Source organism: Sylvia atricapilla, chromosome 10 (genome assembly GCF_009819655.1).
Source record: "Sylvia atricapilla isolate bSylAtr1 chromosome 10, bSylAtr1.pri, whole genome shotgun sequence".
NCBI lineage: Eukaryota > Metazoa > Chordata > Aves > Passeriformes > Sylviidae > Sylvia > Sylvia atricapilla.
This window is the reverse complement of record NC_089149.1, coordinates 3,580,078-3,605,264: the sequence shown is the minus strand read 5'-3', so window position 1 is coordinate 3,605,264 and position 25,187 is coordinate 3,580,078. Positions and strand designations below refer to the sequence as shown.

Genomic DNA, 25,187 nt, shown 5'->3' with positions numbered 1-25,187 from the left:
ATAACATTGCTATGCAAGTGCTTATTAAAGGCAATAAAAAGAACAGAATGAGCAATTTAGGCTCTACGAGGCTGAGATTTGGTGTTTACTGCTGGAAGTTGCTTTACATAGTGCCAGAATTTAAAGTTGTGACCTTGCAAAAGGATTACTGGGCACGGTTGCAACCCATGCAGAGACCTGCTCAGTCAGCCACAGGTCTACCTGAAGGAAAAGCCCTTCAAAAAACTGGAGACTGAGAAGGCTTCTAGCCTAAATATTAAAATATTAACACAAGGATGGGAGGATGGAGGTTTCTTGCTCCACCAGCACTCTCAAAGATTGTCCCTAAGCTTTGGTTTGCTCTGATTAGAAGCTAAATTCTAACAGAGTCACTGTTTGATCTGCACAATGAAGCCACGATGGCTCCCAAATGTGTCTCTGCCTCTTCTGGGAAGGACATGAAGGTATTATTTCCATGTTTGTCCCGTTGGCAACTCCTGACACTATGCTGGTTATTACTTACACAAACAGAAACCTGCAGCCAATCAAAATAATATGGTTGGCAAGGAATCTGGGCAAACTTTAATAGCTACGGTTCTTCAACATAAAAAGGATAAAAGCAGAATAATAATTTTTGGCAGGGGAAGCGGGGAATTTTTTAAATTCTGATTGTTTTCCTATGAGGACAGTGTTAGTGAGGTCTAACTTAAAACACGTTGCTCTGGTTTCATGAATTCGCAGCGAGCGAGGTTCTGCTGGGCCCACTGAGTTACACTCAGCTCCTTCCCACTCCAGCTGAAGTTATCTGGAGCACACAAGGTAAGAGAGGGGGATCTGGCACAGGAGCTGCATGGCTGAAATAATTCCAGTGCCTTTCTGAAAGGAGTTATCTGCACGTGCAAGTGTGCTGCACAGGAATACCCAGAGCGCTCTCTTCGAGGGAGTGTAATTAACTTCAGCCTCCTGGGAAATGGGCAGCCAGCAAAAGCCTTCACCAAGAGGAAGATGGACATCAATTTAACTATAAACCAAATTTTCACTGCATTTTTCACTTTCATTTTCAACAAGCCCCAGCGCCGTGGTCAGGACTGTATCAGCATGACACCCTTTCACTGGAATCTGATGGAGAAAATGAGCAGAGTTGTGTTAATTTAGTAGCAACTATATTCACTTGCCACAGAATTAATCTCTGGAAAAGCTGATTTAGTCAGTTTTCCATTGAAGAACTCCATCCTGTCTACTTAAGACTACTTTGTAGGCAAAGAATTAGGTAAATGTGTTAAACTGTAGTAAGGAGCAGAATCAGAACAATGACATCAGAAGCAAGTAAACTTCCTTAATTAATAGTTAATAATGTAAAGTTGTGGCTCTCCTAGAAAACAAAATCCTGTAAACATTTTCTCTGCCTTATGAAAAAAATAAGAACCAAGGTAAGACATTCCAATTGCCCTAATAAAAATCCCCCTTTTAACATTTTTGAAATTATTAATTCTGATTCTTACCTGTACGTGACTGTACTTTGTTTTGGAAGAAAAAATCATGCAGAACCACAAATCAGAATGCTCTATTTGATGGCACTGAAGTGAATTTCTTTTCCCAAGGTAATAACATAAAGAAGCCAAGAAACATTTTGAATAAAAAGTCTATTGCATGTGGAGTGGTTTGCATGAATTGGCATTTTTTGATTTAAAAAAAGTTTGCTGAAATATTTCCCAAGGCAAATCTACTTGGGCCTCTTAATTCATTGGCACAGGCTCAGTATCAGTCACTTAAAATACGTGTTTCATCATGTACCTAAAATCGTGACATCCTTTAAAAACACTTAATACAAAAATCTTTTATTTCCTTATACTACATATTTACAATTCTATTATCAAGGTACTGTGGAAAATGTAAACAAGTATACACAGGTGTAAATATTATGGCTTGACAAAGGTTTCTCCTTTGATTAGCTGCTCAAATCACACATCAGTCTACAAAAACAAGAGAAAAACAGTACATTTGATACATTCTGCTGTCTGACAGCAGTGTAAAGGGTTCTATGTTGCTGAGTAACCACACCAGTCTCTGGGCAGGTGGAATGAGCTGGAATGTGGCCAGTGGAGGGTCACTGAGGTAATGGGGTGTCTTCAGAAAACAAGACCAAGTCTGTAGCCAACTACCCCATGGGGGCTGTGGGGGAGAGGAAGCCAAAGGCTCCTCAGAGATCCACACTGAAAGGATAAGAAGCAGTGGACCAAAGATGAAACTTAAGAAATTCTGATTAGAAACCAGGAAAAAAAAAAAATAAAAAAAAAAAAAGAAAAAAAAAAGTAAGATCATTAAATTTTCACTAGGACAGGTTCAAAGAGGTGGTGGGATCTCCATTCTTGGAGATAATCAAAACTAGGTGGGAGGAATCTCTGAAATTTGACTTGAATGATGAATCTCTGACCCATATGACTCTGAAGCTGACCAGGCTTTAAAGGGAAACTCAGCCCTCCAGAGGTTTTCTACAGCTTTACTCACTCAAAGATTCTACAAAAAATCTTGAGCACAGAGTGACACTTGCATTACTGTTGTAGTTTGGCTCTGCAGTGAATACAGAGCTAAGATCAAAATATGTCAGCTGCCAACTTGAGTTGTTTTTTTCCAGCAGTTGCTAAGATTATATCTCATTGTCTCACAGATTTACCTTACAGGGTCCTGTGCAGTGGAATTGCCCCAAATTCACATAATTGTAGGATCAGACCCGGGCCATCACAGCTCCAAAAGAACATTAAAAATGTCAGTGCCTTGCTGAGAGTCACACGCTTCTGGGACCATAATTTTGCTACATTTACACTAAATGAACCTTCCAGTGACATTCATTGAGCTCTACAGAAGAAATGAAAAGGGATCAGGATCAGCCACAGTGATTTTCTGGCTGAAAGCACAGTCAGTTAATTAATTTTGACACATTCACAAACACCTTTACTTTCAATACCTATGAAGTGATGAATAACAACAATAAGGCTTCCATGAAGCTTGGAAAAAAACCACCTAAAACTGTACTGACTCCCATAGATCACAATTTGAAATAAACTCCCAGGGGAGGAAGTGTCACTTGCTTTGGCCTGGACAGTCATTGGCTGCAGATGTGTTTAAGACCTGGGGTGAACCATGGGGGAAAATTGTTACCTCACCTTCCCATCCAACCTCCTGGACCCTGCTTCACCAGCTCATCCCTTACCCAACCACAGCAACAAACTTCTTCTAAAAATCCCAAGTTACCACCAATTGTTGTCATTTTGTCTCTTGCAAAACGAAGCCCTGCTCTTGCAGAGCTGCAGTGTGTTCTGGTGGTGAATGGAGGGTCAGCACGAGAGCTGGAACTGCCCATACTCTGTGTCTACCATGTTCCTGCTGCCCCTTCTGAAGTGCATTTTTGGTACTGTCAGAATCAAGAGGTTACTATACAGGTTTTGTAACTCCTAACCTAAAGAGAGATATAAAGAGGCATTCTGATATCTTTAGGCCTGGTTATTAAAATACAGAACATAAATCTCTTTATAATGATATTTCTATATCAAAGGAAAATCTGCCTAAACAGACAAAGTAGCACCAAAATGTCTCTGTTCTATGAAGTGGCCACCAGCAGCTGTCGAATGGGACCAGGGTTGTTGTAAGATGATTAAAAAAGAAAAAAAGGCTCAATAAAAGCACAAAACCAAAAAATATTATTTTTAAGCATCTCTCCTTGCTTCCTATCTGCTTTCTCCATTCAAAATAAAACCTTTTCTGCATTAGCAGATACTGTTTGATGAGAAGTGCTGCACAGTTTGGCCTGACAAACTGAGACATTCATCTGGTAAGATGTGAGAACACAGAATGCCAGGGGAGTCTGGCAGATGACACCATGCTCTTTGGAAGACAGTTTCAGACAGAGACCTTCCAATCAGTCAAACCACACCAGAAATGCAGAAGGTGCTCTTAAATAAATTTACAATGTATTGAGGAGTCTTGTCAGATTGTGGCAGATTCTTCTTCAGCTGCAAGTTCAAAATTAGACTGCATGCCTCTCTAGAACACACAATGTTATTCAAAGAGGAATTAACCTGATGAATCCCTCTAGTTTCTGTGCAATGTGATTTTGCAGTCAATCTGTAGAGAAATAATCTGTGGAACACTCTTCAAACTTGGTGCTGGTTGTCAAGTGGGTTTAGAAAGTCCGTGATACGGAGTGTGGCTCATTCCATGGTGATGTGTTACACGCTGCTTATCCTGACACTCTTTGGAGCTGGTCTGATTAAAAACATGTCCAGGCTTTCAAGAAATGAATTATATTAATACCAGAAAGAATGTCCAGAGTGGATTAATGGAGGGGCAAGAGGCTAGGAATGAGCACATGAAACAGATTCAACTTTTTAAAAGGATCCAGCTACTAAATGGCCTCTGTAGTCTTCCATAAGAAGTGTGAATACTTCAGTACAATTCAAGCTGAATTGAATAACTGTTTTCATATCCAAATTCAAATACCGTCTGTGCATATAAAACAGTTCATTTATTAGTCCAAATGTTACTGTTGTAGAGCTCTTGGAAAAATACTCCCTCTTTCTTGAGCTTGTTCTTCATAAAAAGGAAGCTTTGGAGGGCCACCTAGAGAATTAAATAGAAATGGTTTTAGGTCCATATAACCTAATACTGAAATATTATATAGATTATACAATTTACACTTAAATAATTCAATAAATGGAGGTCTTGAAAAGAAGGTAGAAGGGGAGTTACAGAGGCCTCCTCACAGAAGCAGAGAGCAGGCAAAACTGTAAAACACCTCCAAATCAGAAAGTTCCCAAAGTTTTCCCTAAACTATAGGAGGAACTCTGATTAGACTACAAGTGAGAGGAAACTTTCCCTCCATACTCAACTTCATTAAGAAGAGAAATTATCCAACCAAATCCAATGTGTTGACACTCCCACCCAAACCGACCACCAGCTCGAGCCCGCAGGTGGGTGTTCTATCCCAGCAGGAAAGGCTGCCACCCCTCAGCCTGCTCACCTTGTCTGCAGGTTGGTCCCATCCAGGAGGCGGGGCAGGCGCAGCTCCCGTTGCGGGGATGGCAGCGGGATCTGCCGGCACATTGGCACCGCAGGGAGCAGCCGGGGCCAAACCTGTCTGGCCTGCACCCTGCAAGGACAGGAGGGGTTGGGAGAGGCTGAGCACTCCTGGTAGTCTCCCCCCTTTTCTGGGGGATCAGGAAGCTGCTTAGACACCTACATCTGTTCACAGTAAAACATGACATTTGGGAAAGCGCGGCAGTCGTCAAGTTTCGTCTGCCACATGCTCTGCCCGAGCTGCAGCCCAGCTGTCCTGAAGAGGTTCCCAGAATGGAAATCATTACTGCTGTAAATACAGGGGTTGACAGCCCAACAGAGAACATCTTGGGATCTGCTCAGGAAAGTTGCTGTCAGCATCCTGGATCCACACTATCTCCTGCGTGGCTGGGCTGTCAGTGCGTGCTGGCCGAGAGCCTTCCCTCACAGAATGTGACACTGAGAATTAATCCATTTTATAGATACTCGTGTCTTGCCCTGATTGCACAATTCTACTACCTCCAGGCAAATTAAACTCACAGAAAAACCTCACTTCCAAATGCAAATACATTTCATATCTATGCTGGTAAATCCTCATAGAAATTTTTTATGCATCTGAGGACAGGCAGGAAAGGAAAGTGAGCCGCAGGGTCACAGGGCAGGGTGTGAAACACACAGCAAACAGTGGCCCTCTCTCCCTCACCTCGCTGAAAAACCCTGTATCCAGGGGATTTGCCTTCTCCCACGAGCACCCTCAGGTAAATAAAGCCCTGCTGAGCCCTGCATCAGCTGCAGCCCCAGCACGTGGGAGAACTCGCCCCCTGCGCTCCGAGCTTGGCCTTTTCAATTAGGAAATGTTATGAGAAAAGGTCTCCCCAAACACCTCTGGTCCTGATTTTAATTTATGTAATACCACATTTTCATGTTAATAACAATGTGTATTTAAGACATCTGTTTGAAAGTCTGCAATGTTAATTTACTACAGAAAAAAGAAAGCCCATAAAAGTCTGCTATATTCTCTCTCTCTTTTTTTTTTTTTTTTAATTAACATTTTGCCTGTTTAATGGGTGCTTTACCAGAGTTCAAATTAAAATCAGGCCTTTTATCTTTATGGCTGCTGCACAGTCACAGCTGCTCACAGTTATATCACAGATGAACTGAGCCTAATTGAAAATAAAAATGCAAATAAAACCTACCCCATAACAGCTTTTCATGGATGGGGGCTACCCTAGCTGCTTTAAGAAAAATAAAAATGACTCGCAGAGTTTGCAAGGAGGAGAACCTCGATTCCCATTTTTGGTGCTGAGCTTCCCCCTTGCGTTCCACTTGTGCCTAAAATTTTACTGGAAAAGCCCAGGGACATCCAGTGCTGTGGGGCAGTGAGGGTGGCTCACATTGGAACAGCACTGCTGACTGGGAGCTTCACTGACTGACCACAGAACACTGCACAGAGGGAATCAAATGCTTTCTCTTTTTAGTTTTGCAAGTTGCACTAAGGCTTAAATTCACAGTAATTTGTATTAATCACAGCCTGCTTAAATCTATTTCTGCCCCATCCTGGAACAAAAGGAGAAATAATGTTCCCCCTCTGTTCCAGGGGCTCAGGAGGATTTTGGCTCCAGGTGAACCACAGCAGCACATGGATGGATGTTCACTCTTTTTATCTCATTTGCCACAGCTCTGGGATCACTAATGTTTACTGGCACTCAGTTAAACCAGTGCAATTCCTTTTACTCCAGTGATCACCCTAAAACTGCTCCATCCTAATCACAGAATCCTGGAATAGTCTGGGTTGGAAGTGACCTTTAAAGTCATCTGGTTCCAACCATGGCCATGGGACACTTTTCACCAGACCAGGTCGCTCCAAGCCCCATCCAACCTGGCCCTGAATCATGATCAGAGTCACAGCTGTGACCAGAGACAGGCTCAGGAATCTGCCACTGCTGCCTCTCAACCCTGCACCCAACCCCATCAGGGTACAGCCGTGGGGCTGGTTCTCCCTACAGGAAAATTCTCTCACCTATTTTTATATCCTTGTTACGGAAGAATTCTGCTCCTGTGGGCCAACACACAGCCCAGGTGCTGCAAAGGAGGGAATTACATTTGGGTTAAAAGTTCTGGGCTGCTGCTGAGGGCCAGGGGCAAGCACAGCTGCTGCAGCTCCACTCCCCTCGTTTGTGGGGATTCCATCCTGCTTCAGGGGAAGCAAATCCAGAGCTGGACATACTTTTGCCTCGGTCTGAAAATGGTCACAAATGTCACTGTGACAAAACACACAGCAACTGGAGCCCCTGGTGCCCAACTGCACCCTCTGAAGTCTCCCCCACTACATTTGCAAAACTTCTTGGTCTATTCTTCCCCAGCCTGTGTTCTCCAAAACTCAAGGCAAGTGACATTTTACAGCTGACCCATGAACAGTTTTCCTATCAGTATATCAATTTAAATATTGATTAAATCAAGAGGTACAAGCCTGCTGATAGAGGTGTCGATAACCCCAAAGAGCAATTTTCTACAAACAATGTGCTCTTGAACACCAGCAAATGTCCTTTTACAATTATTCTGAAACCAACAGGTCTGAGTGGTTTAATTAAACACAATCCAGCCCTTAAAAATATTGTCCTTACCAATGTCACACTTGTCTCCAGTCTTCCCAGGTGGGCAAAGGCACTTCCCAGTCTCTGGATCACAAGGAGCATCTCCACAGTCACACCGATGCTGGCACCTCTCACCAAACCAGCCCTTGTCACAGCCTGGCAGCAAGAGAACACTTCAGATGCACATTTTAGTAGCAAGATGTACATTAAACCCAGAGTTTTCCCACGATGTCTCAGAGGAAAGCTCATAAACTCTCTGCTGAAGTCAGTGTAAATGCCAAGCTTAATGAAGAATCAAACATAGTGGAATGGGCACAATATTTATACGAGCTCTCCTTCTGCTGGGGTCGTCTAATCTAACTTCTCAAAGGTATCTGTAAATCTGTCCCAGAAATGTAGCTGGCACTTATTTTTATTTTTAATTAGAACTCTCTAGAAGACTTCTCCATAACACTCAACAGGTCTGACATGCACCTATTTAATAATCTTATTTGGAGTTTTAGAAGCAAATTTAGAATCAGTAAAAGGGACTTATCTTTAATAAATGGCATGTGGAATTCATTGCTGCAAGACATCATGGAGACCAGGACTTTCACTGTATTAATCAGAACCAGATTAGTTAATTTACAAGGGAATGGGAACACGCAGCTGTACAACAAGAAATGTGCCCCAAATTCAGTGTTTCAGGGTATTCATTAAGCTCAAAATATGGAAGAAGTGCCTCCTAACAAACATTTCAGTAATGATATGAGGATTTTTGAGGTCTGCTTTTTTTTTGGTTGGTTTTTTTTGTTTGTTTCGGATTTTTTTTTTTCTTTCCCATCAGAGGTGTACCAATACCTTTTTCACAGTGGACACCATGATAACCCAAAGGACAAAGGCACTGTCCTGTCACTGCATCACAGCTCGCTCCATTTTTACAGGCACAGGCCTGAAGACAGCCCAGCCCATAAAATCCAAGGGGGCATCCTGAAAAATGAAAATGAAGAAGGTTCATGGAGAAAACCATACGCACCATTAAAATCCTCTGTATTCTCTGTGACATTCCCTGGCAGCCTCTACAAAAAATGGTATTTATCCTTAACTTTAATAAGGCCATGGACTTTTAAACTTGTACCACCCATGCAAGATCTGGAAGGAGCTGGATGATCTGAGACATCCCCAAAATTTTAACTGAACCAGTGGGGTGTTTCTTGACTACTCCTAAGCCCCAAACCTGTGACAATTACCCCGAGTGACCCCACTTACTGTGCTCACAGGAGTGGCCGTAGAAACCCTCGGGGCACCTGCAGCACCCAGTGAACCTGTCACAGGTGCCATTGTGCTGGCACAGGCAGTCCAAGGAGCAGCCAGCCCCATACTTCCCTGGGAGGCACTCTGCTGGCAGGACATGGACAGAAAAACAGACAGACAAACAATCACTGCCCTCATCCAAAAAACCTCGTATGTGAGAGATTGCATTGCTGAGACATGATGCCTGGAGGATGATTTGCAGACCCAAGAATATTGGATATGAAGACACAGGATTTCTGCACAATGATGATGCATTTACATATTTTGGAGAGAAATCTTTTATGTTATATAGATGTTTGAACAGCAATTTTCTCACAGTTTTAACAATCTGCCTTTTTCAATTTGTCTCTTCACAGACTCGATGCTGAACCCACAGCATGAGTTGTAAAGCCCTGTAGTGAATGGCATAAATTAGATTTTCTTTTTTCTTTCTTTATCTACAGCAATATTTTCTTTTAAGCACTTAAAAAGTGTGAAAGAAAACATGAAGCTTTTCCTCCTCTGTGTTATCATTGGAGTTCACACTATTCGAATTCCTAATAAAACCAGGAGGATCTTTTTCACACATAGCAACAGTCTGTCCATGTATAATGAGCTATCTGCTCTTACAGAACTAAACACATCTCAAATTACTGAAAGCCAAGTCATGCAGAAGGGACTGTGCCAATATAATTAACCTCAGCATCATCTCTGAATAAGTTAACTTCCCACTGCTGGGATAATTTGAATCTGGGCAGACGAACTTAAACGAGCGTGGCCGTCCAAATAATCAGATTGAGAACTCTGCAAATGCCAGACAGGATCTTTCAGGAACATCATATCTAATCTCTATTAAAAGGATGCCTGATTAGCTGTCTTTGATTTCCAGTCACAACACACTCAAACCCACACTGCTCTGGAGATCAAGACTCAATTTTCCAATAATTTCACTCCCTCTGTCAAAAGATAAATAGTGAAGCTCTCTAGTGATACAACACACAGTCCCTTATACCACGTGTGCATATCTGCCCACCGTGCTCCATGCCAGAGATGTTTTATCTATGAGGTAGAGTCTCCTCAGATGCAGATGGAACCACTGCATCTCAGAATGATGCTAAAAAGTGTCATTTCCATATGGCACTTCTATATGGGGACACTCCCCTATAACAAACAGTCCTTGGTATAGATACATATGGAGTTTGAGGTGAATATTCTACAGGTGTCAGGGGCAGAAGTGCTGTAAATGAGAGCCTGGGAGGGTGTTGGGGAGCTTGAACCATGGCAGTTATGATTTAATGATGACATTTTTATTGAATGTGTACTCAGAACTATTTACTTATATTTCACACCAGCAAACTCGTGGTTTCCTGAACATTTAAGTCCATAACTATAGAGATATCTCTCACTTACAGGGAAAAATAGGGACACAGAAATGCAGAATGGTTTTTGGGAGATGGGCAGGACAGTTGTGGGAAGACTGGGCTGACAGAAGAGATTCTGGAGCTGGATATGAACTTCTTCTGTTAGTGTGCTTTGTCTTGCACAGGGGACAGCTGTCAGGGAGAAGTAATGGTGAGAGAGCAGGACAATCCCATTTGCTCTGGACAGATGTTGTCAGAACCTCTGGGCAATCAATAAATGGGAAGTTCAGCTCCAGTCCAGAGTCAAATGAAAGAGAAGAACATAACCAGTGAGGAGGAGGACATAGGCTTCTGCTGCTCTGAGTATCACATGGAAGAAGACAAACCCCAGTATTCCTATGAACCAAAGAACACATAAGTTGGACTGGAGAAGAAATAACGAAGTGAAGATGAAATAAGGAGTGTGCAAGAGAATTCATGAGCAGGACTCAGGAGGAAACTGTCTTTGAAAAAAGACCTGGAACTCTAATTAGGGACAATTCTGAAACTATTCTTTTCTGTGGGTGTGTGGGGACACTGCAAACCCCAGCTTGAGTGTACAAATCCTGCCATTGAAGTAGGAATTCACCTTTCTCACAGGATCTTCCAGTCCAGCCGAGCCCACAGGTGCAGTTGCCATCCACGTGGTCACAGATGCCACCATTCTGACAGGTACATGCCAGGTGGCAGTTGGGGCCATATTGTCCCTGGGGACACACTACAGAGAATTAACAAAGTTTGAAAAAAACCAAAAATTAGCACCCCAAGAAAAGGATGAAGGTGACAGGGAATAAATGCAAACACATGCTCCCCATGTGTGGTTAGTGTCTCCCTAGGGTGGTGGGACACTACTCCACAATTATTATCAGTTCCACCCAAACACTCTGTCCTGACATATCCCCTCATCTTCCTGGAGATCCCCGTGCCCTGGCACCGAGGGTGGCAGGGAGGTGTGGGCAGGATTATTCCGGGTGATGGAGAGGGGAGGGACAGAGGCTGAGCACCCCAAAGTGCAGCGTTATCGTGGCTGTGAACAATGTTTGGCACGGAGTTTATTTGCTGGGTGTCTCAAGTGTGTCACCCTCTGGCGAGGTGACCTGGTGCTGCTTTGTTACCTTGCTGACAGGCAGGTCCCGTGTGGCCAGGGGCACAGGTGCACTCGCCAGTCTTTGGGTCACACTGGCCTCTGCCACAGGCACAGAACTGGGCACAGTCCTTCCCAAACCGGCCCCCAGGGCAAGCTGCAGGGAGCACAGGATTTGTTAAACACACAGAGCTCTGATCCAGTGGAAGTTTTCATTTTTAACATAGCTGCCGTCTTAGAGGAAGAGCTGGCTTTGTTTTTATTCCACCTAATGCACTTCTAAGGGTCAACTATGATGTCAAAACTCACCCAAAGACATGACTGCTTTACCTTCTGAGATTACATTACAACCCATGATTTCACAAGGAGTATTCACTGTCTTTCCTATCAGGAGAGTGAATGTACAACTGAAATATCAGCTGCTCATCATTCCAGCTTAAAACACCTTTCCTTCCTTCATATTGATGCTACCCAACACTGAGGAGCAAAGTCATGGGCAATCAAACATTCAAACATTGCCTTTCTGTGAATAAGCTGAAGAGAACTTCACAGAGAGCAGAGCTCTGGAAGCAGCACAGAAATTCAGCCACACCATTTAGCTCTGAAACAGAGGAGTAACAGTAGGGTTGCCATGGAGTCTTTACCAGTTTTGCCATGACAAAACTTGATCTTTTTCCCATTTATTGAAACTAATGGCACCGCAGTGTGAAGCAAAATATTGAGATAATTTCTCAACCTCGAGATTTTGGACAGGAAGAAGGAACTTGAGCAATTCATGCTGAGCTGGTTCTGGAAATAAATTTGGGCAAGCAGGTTGTAATCCTGGGGTAAGTGTCCTTGCTTCCATGCATGCAGGAGCAAGGGAAAATATTTTGCATGAGATTTTTTTACAAAGCTGGAATCCTGATTTACAATTCAAGGAAGAGGTAGCTGGGATCTGTCTGGTTTTCTTTCTGACAAGCTCTTATGCAAATGCTTCTCTTTGCTGTGTTTTGACAGAAGCAGAACATGAATGTTGGCTTACTTTTGCTGCAGTTGGCTCCGATGAAACCAGGAGCACAGTCACACGTTCCTGACGCGGGGTCACAGTGGCCTCCGTTCATGCATTTACAGGGATTTTGGCAGTTTGAGCCGTAAGTACCTTCTGGACACCCTGTTTTCAAAGAAAAAAAACACCCAGCAATTAGGTTAGGTTGCTACTGGGGCAGTTGTATTTCATGTCTTAAGCAACTTCGTTGCTTTCAATCAACGTTTGATTTTTATTTTCTAATGTTAATCACTTGCAGAGGGCCACCAGTGGGCATTGAGGAGGAGATGGCTGCTTTGGACAGCGTGCCCTTGGGACAGCACTGACTGTAATGTCAAATCCTGGAGAGCTGGACTGAGTGCTGCTGCTCCTGGCTCTGTGCTCTCCCATTCCCCTTATGTGACAGTATTATGAAAAGCAAGCTCCATTCTACGGAAGTTTTCCTCTTGGGATTTCTGTTCCAAATGAACATATTCCCTCTTTCCCTCCTATACAGAAGGAGAGATGGGGTCATTCTCCCTCTTCCTTTGGCAGCAGCCACCTGGTTTGCCCAAGCCAGTGAGAAGGTGTCAGCCTTTTCTGTCACTTCTAGCAGCTGTTTTATGGATATAGGTCACTTTTCTAAAAATGTGTAAGTTGGAGGAAGTTTGCTTCCTCTCTAATCTACTCCTTCTCTGCAAACTGGAGCTGGCACTGTTAGTGGTTGCTCTGAGAGGCTGTGGATTCCTCATCTCTGGAAGTGTCAAGCCCAGACTGGACAGGGCTTGGAGCAACCTGGGGCAGTGGAAGGTGTCCCTGCCCATGGCAGGGGCTGGAACTGGATGGGCTTTAAGTCCCCTTCCAACTCTGTGGATGGAAGACCATGAAAATGTGCACGAGAGGAACACAGAATTTCAGAAGACACCTTCTCAGAAGATAGACACGGGAGGAACGTTATTTAAATGCAAAGCCAGAAAATTCTCTGAGGAAAGTATTTTGTAAGAAGCACAAGAATCATTCATTACACCTGGATGGATTGCTGAGCCAGTGTTAAATGCAACAAACTGTCTATGGAGAGGTTTTCCAGGTGGTAGTGATGATTTCTGGTTTCTTTTTGGACAGCTAATGATCAAGGAGAATTGAACAAAAGATCAGGAAGATGTAAAAAGCATTTGCCATGCTTAGTGCCATGCTCCAGGATGATCTTTAGAGTGATGGAGGTTGGAACTGAGGGGAAGAGCTGGGCAGAGCTGCTGGGCATGAGCACCAGTGAACCTCCAGTGTGCCACCTCTGAGCTCTGCAGATGCAGGTTATTCTCCTAATTTTCCAGTGGAAGAAGGAGTAGCTGGTGCTTGAGCAGCATGATCATCATCCAACAGCTCCACTTGTGCTACTATCTCTAAATGTCATTTCTTTGCTCACCCCTTTCCTTCTCTTCCCTGGCAGCAGCAAAGTCTGTGGCTACTTTGGAAACCTGGTTGAAAATATATTTGCTCACGTCTCCAAGCAACAGATCCCTTGCAATCTGTACATAAATAACTTCGTGTATTTTGTCTTTCCTAAAGGCATGAAAACATGGCCTGAGAGAGAGTGGCTGGAGAAATCTCTGGCTTCTCTGAACTATTCAATAGCAAGGGAGAGCTTATGGGGAAGCTTTGAAGGGATGCCTTTTAAAATAAAACTGAACGTTGGCTTCTGCTCAAACCAGGATAGCAGATCATCAGGACTAAACAGATACACGTTTTTATAAGATGCAGATACTCTCCCCAGCCCTTCTCAAACACAGATTCTTCTCAATGAATGCTCTGTCATCAGTGCTTCCATTTGCCAGGATGCAAAATCTGTTCCACGTGCAAGCCCTGGCATGGAGGAGTGAGCCCTGCAACACTCCCTTCATTCCCACCAAGACCTGAAGTTAAGGCCACATCCAGATCCAATGATTTAATTACTCTATGTGAGTTTCTCTTTTCCTCCTTCTTTTCCTTCTGGATTTTCTCTTTTTTTTTTTTTTTTTAGTTCTGTCTCCAGACTCCAAAAATGCTGCTTCTCCCAGGCAAAGCTTTCAGAGCTGTTCCTTAGCTCAGAGCTAGCAGTAGTTGCTCCATTCCTGAAGCAGTAGTTGCTCCATTACCGAACGGGATGCAGCAATCCCCTCCTTACCAAACTCTCTGTCCTTGCAGAATTTCCTGTATTTTGGCTGGAGAAGGAGCAGCACAGGCAGGGTATGTTCAGCCTCTGCGGCGTGCACATGGTCAGCAACAAGGCCCCCTCATCTGTTAGCACTTTGCAGAAGAATTTTGATGCAGATAACGAGGGCAATTTGCACCATTTCAGTGGGCTCTGCCTTTGCAAAGAGGGCTATTCTTGCACCACCAGTTATCTCATAAGGACATTTTCTAATTTAACAGTTTCCTGTGCTGCTGACTTCTGTTTTTTCTGCGCACAAAAGAGTGGCAGACAGATTTCCACCTCATTTCCTGATTTTCCTTCTGCTTTGAGTGGGTTTGTCATGACCGAGAGCTCCTACATCTTTCCATAGCAATTGCACACTCTGAGGCTTTTCTGACCAATGCTATTAATTGCATTGTCAAATAATCCTTTCTGACACATCCTACAGCTCGAGGGTGAAGCTGCTGAGATCTTTCTGGCTCTGGGTGTCCCAACCCAGTCCATGTCACAGGAACACACCATGCTTTTTTTTTTTTTTAAATCATTTCACCACCACTTATTGCTTTTTACTCCTTTTAACAAGTAGATCTGCCCATCCACCAAGTTATGGACAAGTGATGGGAACCTTATTGCTAGATTGTCTGCTTCCTCTGGACCCTGCCAAGAGACTTTTTCAGCTCCTCACTCCAAAATTTGAGAACATGAAAGCCCCGTTGCTCTTGGCTCCTGGAAATTTGATTTCCCAGCCAACTACACCTTTTATAGAAACTTTTCTTGAACCTTTTTTTCACTGTACTATAAATACAGCAACAGTTGCCAGAAACTGTTTCCAGCAGCATCCAACCACATGTTGACTGGACCAGAGCCCATTTGGGAGCGGCTCCCTGTGCTGGTTTTAATATTCTGTCGGGAGCTTCTTCACCCTGGAGCAGCCCCAGCTTTCCTCACAGAGAGGACAGCAGGAACTCGGAGTATTCCCACCAAAGTCACGCGAGCCATCCTTGCTTTTCACCCAGTCACTTCAGAATCAGGCCCACGATCTCCCCCTCTACTGACCTGAACTTAAAATAACTCACAATTAACTTTTTTCTTTCTGGTTTTTGTGTCTGTCTCTGAGTGGCACAGGGGACAACGTGAGCAACACCAACGTAGATGGGTATTTTTCTGTGAGCTTCCATCGTTTCATTATTTCTCCAATAAATATCTAACAAACCTGTGTTTAAGAATTTGCTGTACATTTTTGGAATGTCAGAGTACAAAACACCATGAAATCTGAGATCTCATATTCTTTAGGTTTAATCTCAGCTACACAGAAATCCATGGCCAAAAACCCCCCTAAATGCAGCATAACACACATTTTATTTTGCAATGAATCTTTTTATATCTTTTCTATCAGAACTTCAGTGTAATTGTTAATGCTTTAAATTTTAAAATTCTGAAATAAAACCTGAAGTACCTAAGTAAGTTTGAGGACATTTACTGTAATGAGAGATTTAGTGCTACACACAGAGGTAATGACTACTGAGAAATTGCTACATAAAGGTAATAGGCTGACCATGATTAAGTCTTTTAAAATGATCCTGTTAAATAGTTGATCTCCACTACTGCTCTACTATAACATTTATTATAATCTAATGTATAATGGATCCAGATGGCTCCAGTCCCAATACTGAAGGCCAGATTTCGATCTCACTTACAGCAAAAACTGATGCATGGAGGACAGAATCAATCCTTTTTATTTTATTTATAATTTATATTTTAAAGAATAACTTGTGATGACGTGATGGCAATACAAAGGCCCATCTCTAAAGTGAGTACTATTTCTGCTCAAGGAATAAAACAGTGGTTTAACCCTTACTAGAGCTGCACGTGTGACAGCTGGCTTTTGTATCCAAATTGTCACACCAAAAAAGCAATTAAGCCAAACAGAGCTGTACTGGATTCCCAAGAAAGGGAAATCAGCAATCACCAAAAAGAGAAAAACTGAGCAAGAAAGACAATATCTTTTTTATTGTTTGGTGTTTTTTTTCTTTTTTTTTTTTTTTCTTTTTTTTTTTCCCTGCTCTAAATGAGACTATTACAAGCCGTGGAGTAAAATCAAAATTAAAGCCGTAAATAAAAAAGGTAATTAACTGTCTCCTTTATTGGCTGCTTTGGTGTGTGTTTCTTATCAGTTGCCACATTCCACCAGAAACAACTTTACAGATGTCCTAAAATACCAGCATGAGCCATGTGGATCTGGGAATATTTTTTATGATGGAGCATTGGGCCAGTTGGCATTTTGTCCTCTACACTAGTCACCATTTTTCAATCCAGAGTAACAGTTGGTTTAATTTGATTGTTCCTCAGAAGGCTCTGCAACTGAAAGGACTTTATGAATCACTTGGATTTATTGCCAATTTCAGCTTGTTGTTTTCTCATAACCATTTGTCCTTACTTGAGCAGGCAGAGATTTCGGGAAGTATTTTGGATTTGGTATTTGGAAACGAGAGAGCTGCGCAATATCCAGGTGTAGCTGAGAGATGCAATGCAGAAAATGAACTTTGCATTCTTTAACGTGGCGTGAGAGTGAAAGAATTGAGCTGGCAAACTGGTGGTTTTAAAAATTCATTTGGAGAATTGAATTAATTACATTTTTGAACTAGCATTATTGACAATTTTTTTTAAAGAAAATGCTTTTAAAAATTAATTCCTTGCAATAATACAACTACATTTTTTAGTGTAAATTAACCCACCCTATGCTTACTTCCTATACTATAACTTACTTGCATACTACAGCTTTTATACTATAATTAATCTCTACTTCTCTCAGTCACTGCTGTACTGACACAGATGAACCCAAAGCTTCAGCAGATGCTCCTGCAAGACTCAGCTCTCTGTGAGAAGGGCAGCAACTCCCCAGAATACTCACGGAGGTGGCAGTGGGCCCCGTGGTAGCCCGGGCTGCAGGAGCAGTGGCCGGTGACAGGGTGACATTCCTGATTCTCCGCAGAGCACTGGCACACTCCATGACAATCCTGTCCATACGTGCCCGGTGGACAAGCTTTGGGAGGAAGAAATGCAAACCAATAAATTAAATTTGTCTTGGTAAACACAGCACTCAAACAAAGAGAGGGCTGGAATTTATTAAATAAAATCCCTGCCTACGGAATGACGCTCTCCTCCGGGACTTTGGATTTATTACATTTACTTGGGGGTTACTTGACTGCTTGATTTTGTTTTGTTCAGTCAATTTGTGCCCAACTGTCAAGGGCCAGATACAATTTTCTTGTCACTAGAAAAAAAAAATCATAGGGAAATGTCAGGTAAAATTGACTAAAGTAACAGTGTAATTCCCAAGGGACCAGGCGTGTGGATAAAGACATTCTACCTTTTGCAGAGAGTTTAAACTTGTAAACCTGCTGCAACATCAACATCTCCACAGGTTTCATTCTGCCTGCTGACAGCCACATTGCCTACAGGTTTTGGACCTTCCACATTTAATTCTTACATCTCATTTCCATTAAGCTGCCCTGGTTGTAGGTCAGCATTTAGAGTCCTGTAGTGGAGGATATGGGACACCAATGTCAGTCCTTTCAATTCTTATTTATTACTGGCCCTCCTTTGGCTAAAACAGGGCGCAGGCAAAGTTTTGTATGGAGGAACAAAGAAGGGTGTTGAAGCTGGGGTCAGAGCAAGAGCCTGCTTCCAAAGACAGCTCTGGGGGGCCAAACTCCATGCTAAGAAAAACCAAAAAATCTCCTTTCCATGAGCTCTGGGAGCAGGAATAGACAGCCTCGCAATGGGACAAGGCCAACAAAAGCTGAGCTGCTGCTTTACTGACAGCACAGCACTGGCTGTGGGCAGGGCTGGCACATCCTCAGCCTGTTTGGGTCCAGTTCAGCCCCTGGCTGCTGCCTGCCAGTCCAACACCTGCAAACACAGAGAGGGAAAACCCCAGCAGCCCAAACTGTGCTGGCACCGAGCTCAGAGCCGGCCAAACTCTTGGGCAAAGGGACCAGCAGCCCTTGGCCATCTTCCCTCTTGTCAGGTCCTCGTCTCCTCCCTCTTCAGCCATCACACCACCACGTTTTGACTCAAGAAATGGATGTATGAATTAATCCCCAGGGGAAGCATTTGCCCTGCGGTAACAAACTCACTCTTGTGGCAGCCGTGGCCGGTGAATCCCGGGGGACATCCGCAGGCGCCCGTCAGGTGGTGGCATGGCCTTCCCGGGGGACAGCGGCACCGCCGGGCACACCCCGCGCCGTATCGACCCGGCAGGCAGGCTGCAGGGGGGACACCAACCCCGTCAAAGACACCCCCTCCATGCCCCCAGCCCTGCCAGCACCTCCGCGTCACAGCACAGGTCACAGCTGGTCTCGGGGAGTGGCCTGTGTCCCTGGAGCACACTGCTGTGAGATGGCCAATGACACAGCAAAGGGGTTCTCCTCTGAGCATCCAAAGACTGCTTTGTTCCAAATGATGCCTTAAGTCGGAGCTTTCATGTCTTTCAGGTTCTGTGCTGCCCAGGGGTGTAGTTTTGAGCCTCAGATTAAGCACTGGTAAGGTCTCTTCACAGAGCAGGGACACAAAACAAATCCTTGTCCTGCTGAAGGCCAGGGACAACTTTCAAGCCCAAAAGCACAAACACTGGGCTGAAGGGTGGACTAGGAGGGATGGGACCTCACAGCCTGAAGCTGTAACTGGACAATTAAACCCCAAAATGCAAATGGACCAAAACTTATAAAACTGTGAGACCTCATGACCGTTTGTCCATTTTGTGACCATTTTGGGTCCACCTTGGGTGCAGCCCTGGCCAGGCTCTTGTCCTCTCTAAGGTGTACCCTAAAAGCCTTTCAATAAATATTTTGTACTCTAGCTCTGCCCAGTCTCTGTTTTAGGTCAGCCTTCCTAAGGCATCACAGGAACAAGAACAGGGTCCGAGGGGTCTGGGGTGAGGACAGCCTGGAATGGGTTCAGGGATGAGAACGAGAACTGATCTGAAGGCTCAGGGTTAAATAGGGGGTAAAAGGGGCGGATCTGAGGGTCAAGGGCCAATAGGGAGAAAGGCAAGTGGTGCAGGGGAGTGGCTAAAGGTTGGGTGAACCAATAGGGTGACAGGGGTGGAGCACTGTGGCAAAAACAAGCCAATGGGGATTAAGGGAAGGGAGAACATTCTGGAGTAAATACATATATGGTGAATACACATAAATATAAATACTCATATGTAAATACATATATGGTAAACGGGTCTGAGCAGGAGTGACGCAAATGGATAAACCAATGAAATAACAGAACCTACGAGGCATTAACATGGGGCTGCAAAGGCCCATGGGAAAAGGGGCCTCTCCCACCCTAGCCTAGAGGGGTCTCTCCCCATTTTCTCTGCCCCTCCAGGGCTCAGGCACGACCACGCTGGTGGCAGAGTGACCACCCTCCATCCCGACCCCACGGCATGAAGCTATCCATGCGTGGCTGAGAGCTCTGGGTTTGGGGTGCACCCCAGCCCGAGCTGCCTCCACTCGCCCACTGACTCACTGACTCACGTTTGTCACAGTGCCTCCCTCGCCAGCCCCTCTGGCAGTGACACGCTCCAGTCTGGGGGTGGCAGGACCAGCCGTGGGCGCAGTCACACCGCTCCTCGCAGCGCTTCCCGAAAAATCCCGGCGGGCAGGCTGGGGGCAAGCAGAGAGAGCAAGGTTCTACCTGCTGCCTCCACTGGCCATCAGCCAGCATCTTCCTTGCCTGAGCTCCTGCTCAGGATTTTATTTAACAGAACTGCGTGGCCAAAAACATCAGTGAAGGTGAAGACGCTAAAAATATTAGAAGTATTTAACGCTGGCTGCTAATGAGTCTGCACAGGAAAGTTTGCAAAGACTGAGTGACAGCCTGGAGTGCAAATCCAGACGGGGTCCATGGAAAGGATGATGCTGTTTGCTTTGACACAGCTATGCACACAGGGACAGCTGTTTGAGCAGTGGGAACTGTGCCCAGGAACTGCTTCCTCCTCCCAAGTGCCTGCAAAGTGACCAGAGAAAGGGAGGTGGGCACTGAGAAGGTTTTACAGGTTGCACTGGTAGCTGAGGCTCTGTGAGTCCTCAGCACCTTAGGAAACCTCTGAAAGCTGCTTGTGGCTTGCTCAAAGCACAGCACCTCAGTGGCTGAGCTGAAAGCATGTTTTAAGTCACCTGTGTATGAGATTTAGCCCTTACTTCAGGGATTCTGATGGCTCTAAGCATGCCAAAGAGCTGTGTCAATTCTGAGTCATGTGCCAGATCTGAGCTGTCTGAACCATCACAGTCCAGTTTGCTGACTGTGGGTCTCCTCAATGACCCACAGAGAATTAGCAGCAGGTGCCTGATCTGGCAAATTCTCCTTAAAACTCCCTCCTTTTCATGTGCTCCTCTTTGTGTGTGTAAAGTAGAGAAATATCTTCATTTTCTTAGCAGGCAGGGAACAGAGATAGGAGGAGATAAAATGATTTGGACAAGGGCATGGCTGGGCAGAGACCTGCCTGTGGGTCTGAGACACGGTGAGAGGGGATAAATCCTGATTGGCCTGCAGAATACTGGGAATTTAAGTCAGAAAAATAGAAACCTGGCAGAAATGGCTGATGATGAAAAGGAAGGAGTTGCAGGAGGAGCTGCCCTTACCCACATCACAGCGGTCCCCGGTCCAGCCGGCGTGGCAGAGGCACCTCCCTGAGGGCTGGTCACACACGCCGTGGTGGCAGCTGCAGTTCTGCTCACAGCCCTCTCCAAACTGCCCGTCCCCACACTCTGAAATGGGCAGGGGAGGCTGATGGGGGCCAGGCTGGAGCAACCCCAGCAGGAACTCCCTCATGCCTCTGCAGCATGATGAGCCACCTAAACTGGACCTAAAAACCTTCAGTGAAGGAAATTTTGAAGCTTCCTTTGGTTAAATTCTCTAGAAACACACCATTTTCCTCTTTAAGGATTTCTTTCTCCTTAAATGGAGCTCATTACTAATCTTCCCTGTTCCCAAGGGACAAAGAACAGTTTATTCCTCCCCTCTGCCCAGCAAGTTTCCAGCACCATGGATAAGTTTAAGAACCAATATCATGTCTCTCCTCAGCCCTCTCATTTCTGACTAAACAACCTCATTTTTTTTAACTTCTCCCCGGCTGGTGTTTCCCATCCTTCTGTCTCCTTTTTCCTCCGGGTTGTCTCAAACCAGACCTGAGCAGAACTGAACTCTCCTTCAGAGAGACTGAACCGGGGTGCTGGAGGGGTGGAGGGGGTGGTGGGACTCACCCAGCTCACAGGCTGTCCCCGTCCAGCCCTGGGGACACTGGCACTCGCCGCTCACAGGGTCACAGGTGGCCTGGCCGTGGCAGAGGCAGTGCTGCAGGCAGTTTGCTCCGAACCAGCCGGGGGGACAGGCTGTGAAGGGAGACAGGGAAAACCTTCCATCAGGAAGTGCAGGAGCAGGACACAGGTTCAGCACCACCTCTCCCACCCTAGAGCCTCTTGGATTGTCCCTTTTTCTGACCCCAGAGATGGGGCAACTGAGAGGTGTTTTAAAAACTTTTATTCCATTTCCAGTCTCGTGTGAAGGCTGAGACAGTACAGATGTTACAATTCATACCATCACAATCAGAAGCTAAACTATTTCCTGATTACAAAACATTATAAATGTTTTTTTTGGCCTATCAGCTTTTGCCACACAACGCTGCTAATGCCTTAAAGCCAGTCATCCAAAATTACCCCTCATGGGTCTCACTACAATGCATCTTTCATAGTTCTATTTCTCCAAAGTGTCTGGTCTATTTGCAAGGCCATCATTGGAAACTTGTTTCTAGTTCCATTTCTCCCTCAACAACGTCTGTCCTATTCCATGGCATTTCTAAGTCAGCATTTTTAATCTCAAAATTTGCATACAAATACATACCACATGAGCCTTCTGTCAGGCTTTGAGAATTCTTTACAAATCCATTTCCCACAACAGCCCTTCTGGCCCTGGAAGATGCTGTGGCAGGTACAACCAAGCAGAAATGGGGACACAACCAATAAGGAATTACTCTGACCATTGTAGAACTTTCATTTTGGTTTTGTATTTGTGGCGCTTGGACAAAACAAAAAATTTAGGTCATGCCTAACATGTCATCAAGAAGAGTTTGGGGTGCCTTCCCAATTTCTAAATCCTTCATGGAAAGGCTTCTTCATGTCAAGTTTTAAAAAGGGAATGTGCTAAATTTAAATATCACTCTACCCCTGAAAGCTTTTATCCCCTTTCCCTAGCAATCCTCTCGGGATGTTGAAGGGCAGAGTCTGAGTGGAGGTGCTGACTCCAAATCCCTGCTCACCCAGGAGCTCCATGGTACTGCTGCCACCCCAGGGACCTCGTGGGGAAGGCACAGAACAAGGAACTTCTGCAACAGGGATGGACAGACTTTTCCTACTGCCTGGGATGCATGGATTAGGATGTGCAATGCAAGCCACAGTGCAGCCTTTCTTTGCCAGCCTTTTCTTAAGGCTCTGTGGAGCTGGGCTTGTGTTTGAGCCTCACGTATGGCTCTGATTGCCAAGGCTGGAAGGCTCAATGTCTTTCACATGTTCTGGATTTAGGCTCTGTCTGGAACAGCACAAGGTAATGCCGAGGATCAGTCTGGTGCATGGGACAGTAAAGCAGCCCTTAGAAAAGAAACAGAGCTTCATTTTCAGCATCATAATTGGGAGTTTTATGGACCTTTTCTCCCTTCATCAGCCTTCAAAATCAGCTCTCTTTCCAATTTATGGCTGATTCATCCCTCTGCCCTGTGCACACTGGGATCCTACAACACAGCATCACGGATTAGTTTAATGGACCAATTCACGTCACTGAGATCCAAACCCAACAACAACACAGGGCAACGAGCTGAGAGCTAAAATACCAGTGAGCTTTCCCCAAACACAGGTTTTATTTTTCCCTCCTATAATCCACAGGCAGGGGGTTGAATTTCCAACTGTACCTTCTTGGCAGGTGGCTCCTTTCCAGCCCGGGCTGCAGAGGCACGTCCCTGTTACATGGTGACAGAGAGCTCCGTTGTGACAGTGGCAAGTGTTCCTGCAGTCTGGCCCGTAGCTGTTCCCCTGGCAGGCTGCAATGACAGAACTCCATAAAAACCCATCAGGAAGCATCCAAGGAAGCACACAGCAAGTGTGAGACACAACACAGTGCCAGGGAAATCATGTTGGAGCTATGCTCCGATGACACTTTTCACATCATAAGGGTGCCTAAGTCCATACAGAAACTCATTAGGATTGGAAAAGATCTTCAGGATCATCAGTCCAACCTTTGGCCAAATACCATCATGATCCTTAAACCAAATCACAAAGTGATTTGGTCTTTTCGTGTAGACCATGTGTCTACCTGTTTTTTGAACACTTCAAGGAACGGTGACTTCACCATCCCTGGAAATACATACATATATATATAAAACCCCACATATTAACCATGAAACAATAATAGAATCATTGAGGTTTGAAAAAACCTTTAAGATCATCAAGTTCAACTGTTAACTCAGCACTGCTAAGTCCAAAATAGCAGCCAATACATAAATTGCAAAAGGTATTTGAAAAAAAAAAAGATATTCTGCAAATTAAGGTCACATAAACTGAAACTGCTCTGCAATGCTCACAGTTTAGAGATAATGTGTGTCATAAAAGCCTAACATAATAATGTGGGTTAAAAATATGTATCACAGCCCATTCTGAAGAGCTTTCTATGCAGGGGCTGGATCACTGGGGTGATGGATCAGCTGTCATCCCCTGCTCTGCAGAACGTCTTTGTGCTAAACTAATGGTCCAGCAGAACGGCCAGCCTGACAGCCCTGGTATTTATTTGCATCCTGGTAAGAGAACTGACAACTTCATTGTTTTCAGTGTTCATTTTTCACAGCTGGGTGCCTCTGCTCACCCAGACTCTCATTCTTTGGTCAGAGAGGGGTGATATTTTCCATGAGTTTGGTTAAGCAGCTGGCTCCCAGGTGAAAACTTAACACAGTCATCTCGCAGGCAAATGCTCCGCTTTCGGTGCTGCTGCCCGTGAAAAATGGCAGTGATAAAAATTCCTGCAGTCTCCATTGCACTGGAGATTTGGACAGCTTTGAATGGTGGAAAACAAACAGTTCTGCTACCCTGTTTTCTTCAGCTAGCATCCAAAATATTACAAAATGGGTTGATGGAGCTGGATCATCTCCTTGCCCAGTTTCTGTTCTGTATTTCTGGGGCTCCTGTCAGAGCCTCTCATCTGGAGAGGCAAAAAAAACTTGGGTCTCTGAACCAGGAGAATGTCCTGCACTCACTGAATGTGACATCTTCCACGTTTCACAGCCAAACAGTGAATTTCCATCAAAGTTCTCTGCCTTTCAGGGTGTCAGTGAACATGATGCAGTGCTGTGGGAGAGCAAGTCGCTGGGGACAGAAGGGAGGTGTGAAACACTCTTCATCTTGGAGGTGAACTTGGTTGACAGCCTCTGACCCGTTCTCAATCCTTTTCTCCCCATCTGAGGGCTTCCAGCTTCCCAGCCTGGTTCTCAGACACCATTTCTCCCAGGAGTTCTTTTCCACACTGCTCGTTCTTGTCATCCCTTGGACCCCGTCCACGTTGAAACCACAAGAAAGAGCAGGAGCTCAGTCCCATCACA

The 25,187-nt window shown here is 44.7% G+C and overlaps 1 protein-coding gene and 1 long non-coding RNA gene across 2 annotated transcripts; both read right to left on the bottom strand.

Moving 5' to 3' along the window:
• Window positions 1-2,737: 2,737 nt before the first annotated feature.
• LOC136365341 (multiple epidermal growth factor-like domains protein 6) lies at window positions 2,738-18,819 on the bottom strand. The gene is made up of 10 exons (XM_066325704.1): window positions 18,697-18,819; window positions 17,469-17,600; window positions 12,406-12,534; window positions 11,413-11,538; window positions 10,887-11,015; window positions 8,874-9,002; window positions 8,466-8,594; window positions 7,656-7,781; window positions 4,997-5,125; window positions 2,738-4,596 (listed from the first exon to the last, which is right to left on the bottom strand). The coding sequence occupies exons 3-10, from the start codon at window positions 12,482-12,484 to the stop codon at window positions 4,517-4,519; spliced, it is 927 nt and encodes a 308-aa protein (XP_066181801.1). The 5' UTR covers window positions 12,485-12,534; window positions 17,469-17,600; window positions 18,697-18,819; the 3' UTR covers window positions 2,738-4,516.
• A 1,272-nt stretch (window positions 18,820-20,091) lies between these two features.
• Window positions 20,092-23,633, bottom strand: LOC136365343 (uncharacterized). The gene is made up of 4 exons (XR_010744349.1): window positions 23,511-23,633; window positions 21,814-21,942; window positions 21,193-21,318; window positions 20,092-20,214 (listed from the first exon to the last, which is right to left on the bottom strand). It is a non-coding gene; the product is annotated as an uncharacterized lncRNA (long non-coding RNA).
• Between the last annotated feature and the right edge of the window lie 1,554 nt (window positions 23,634-25,187).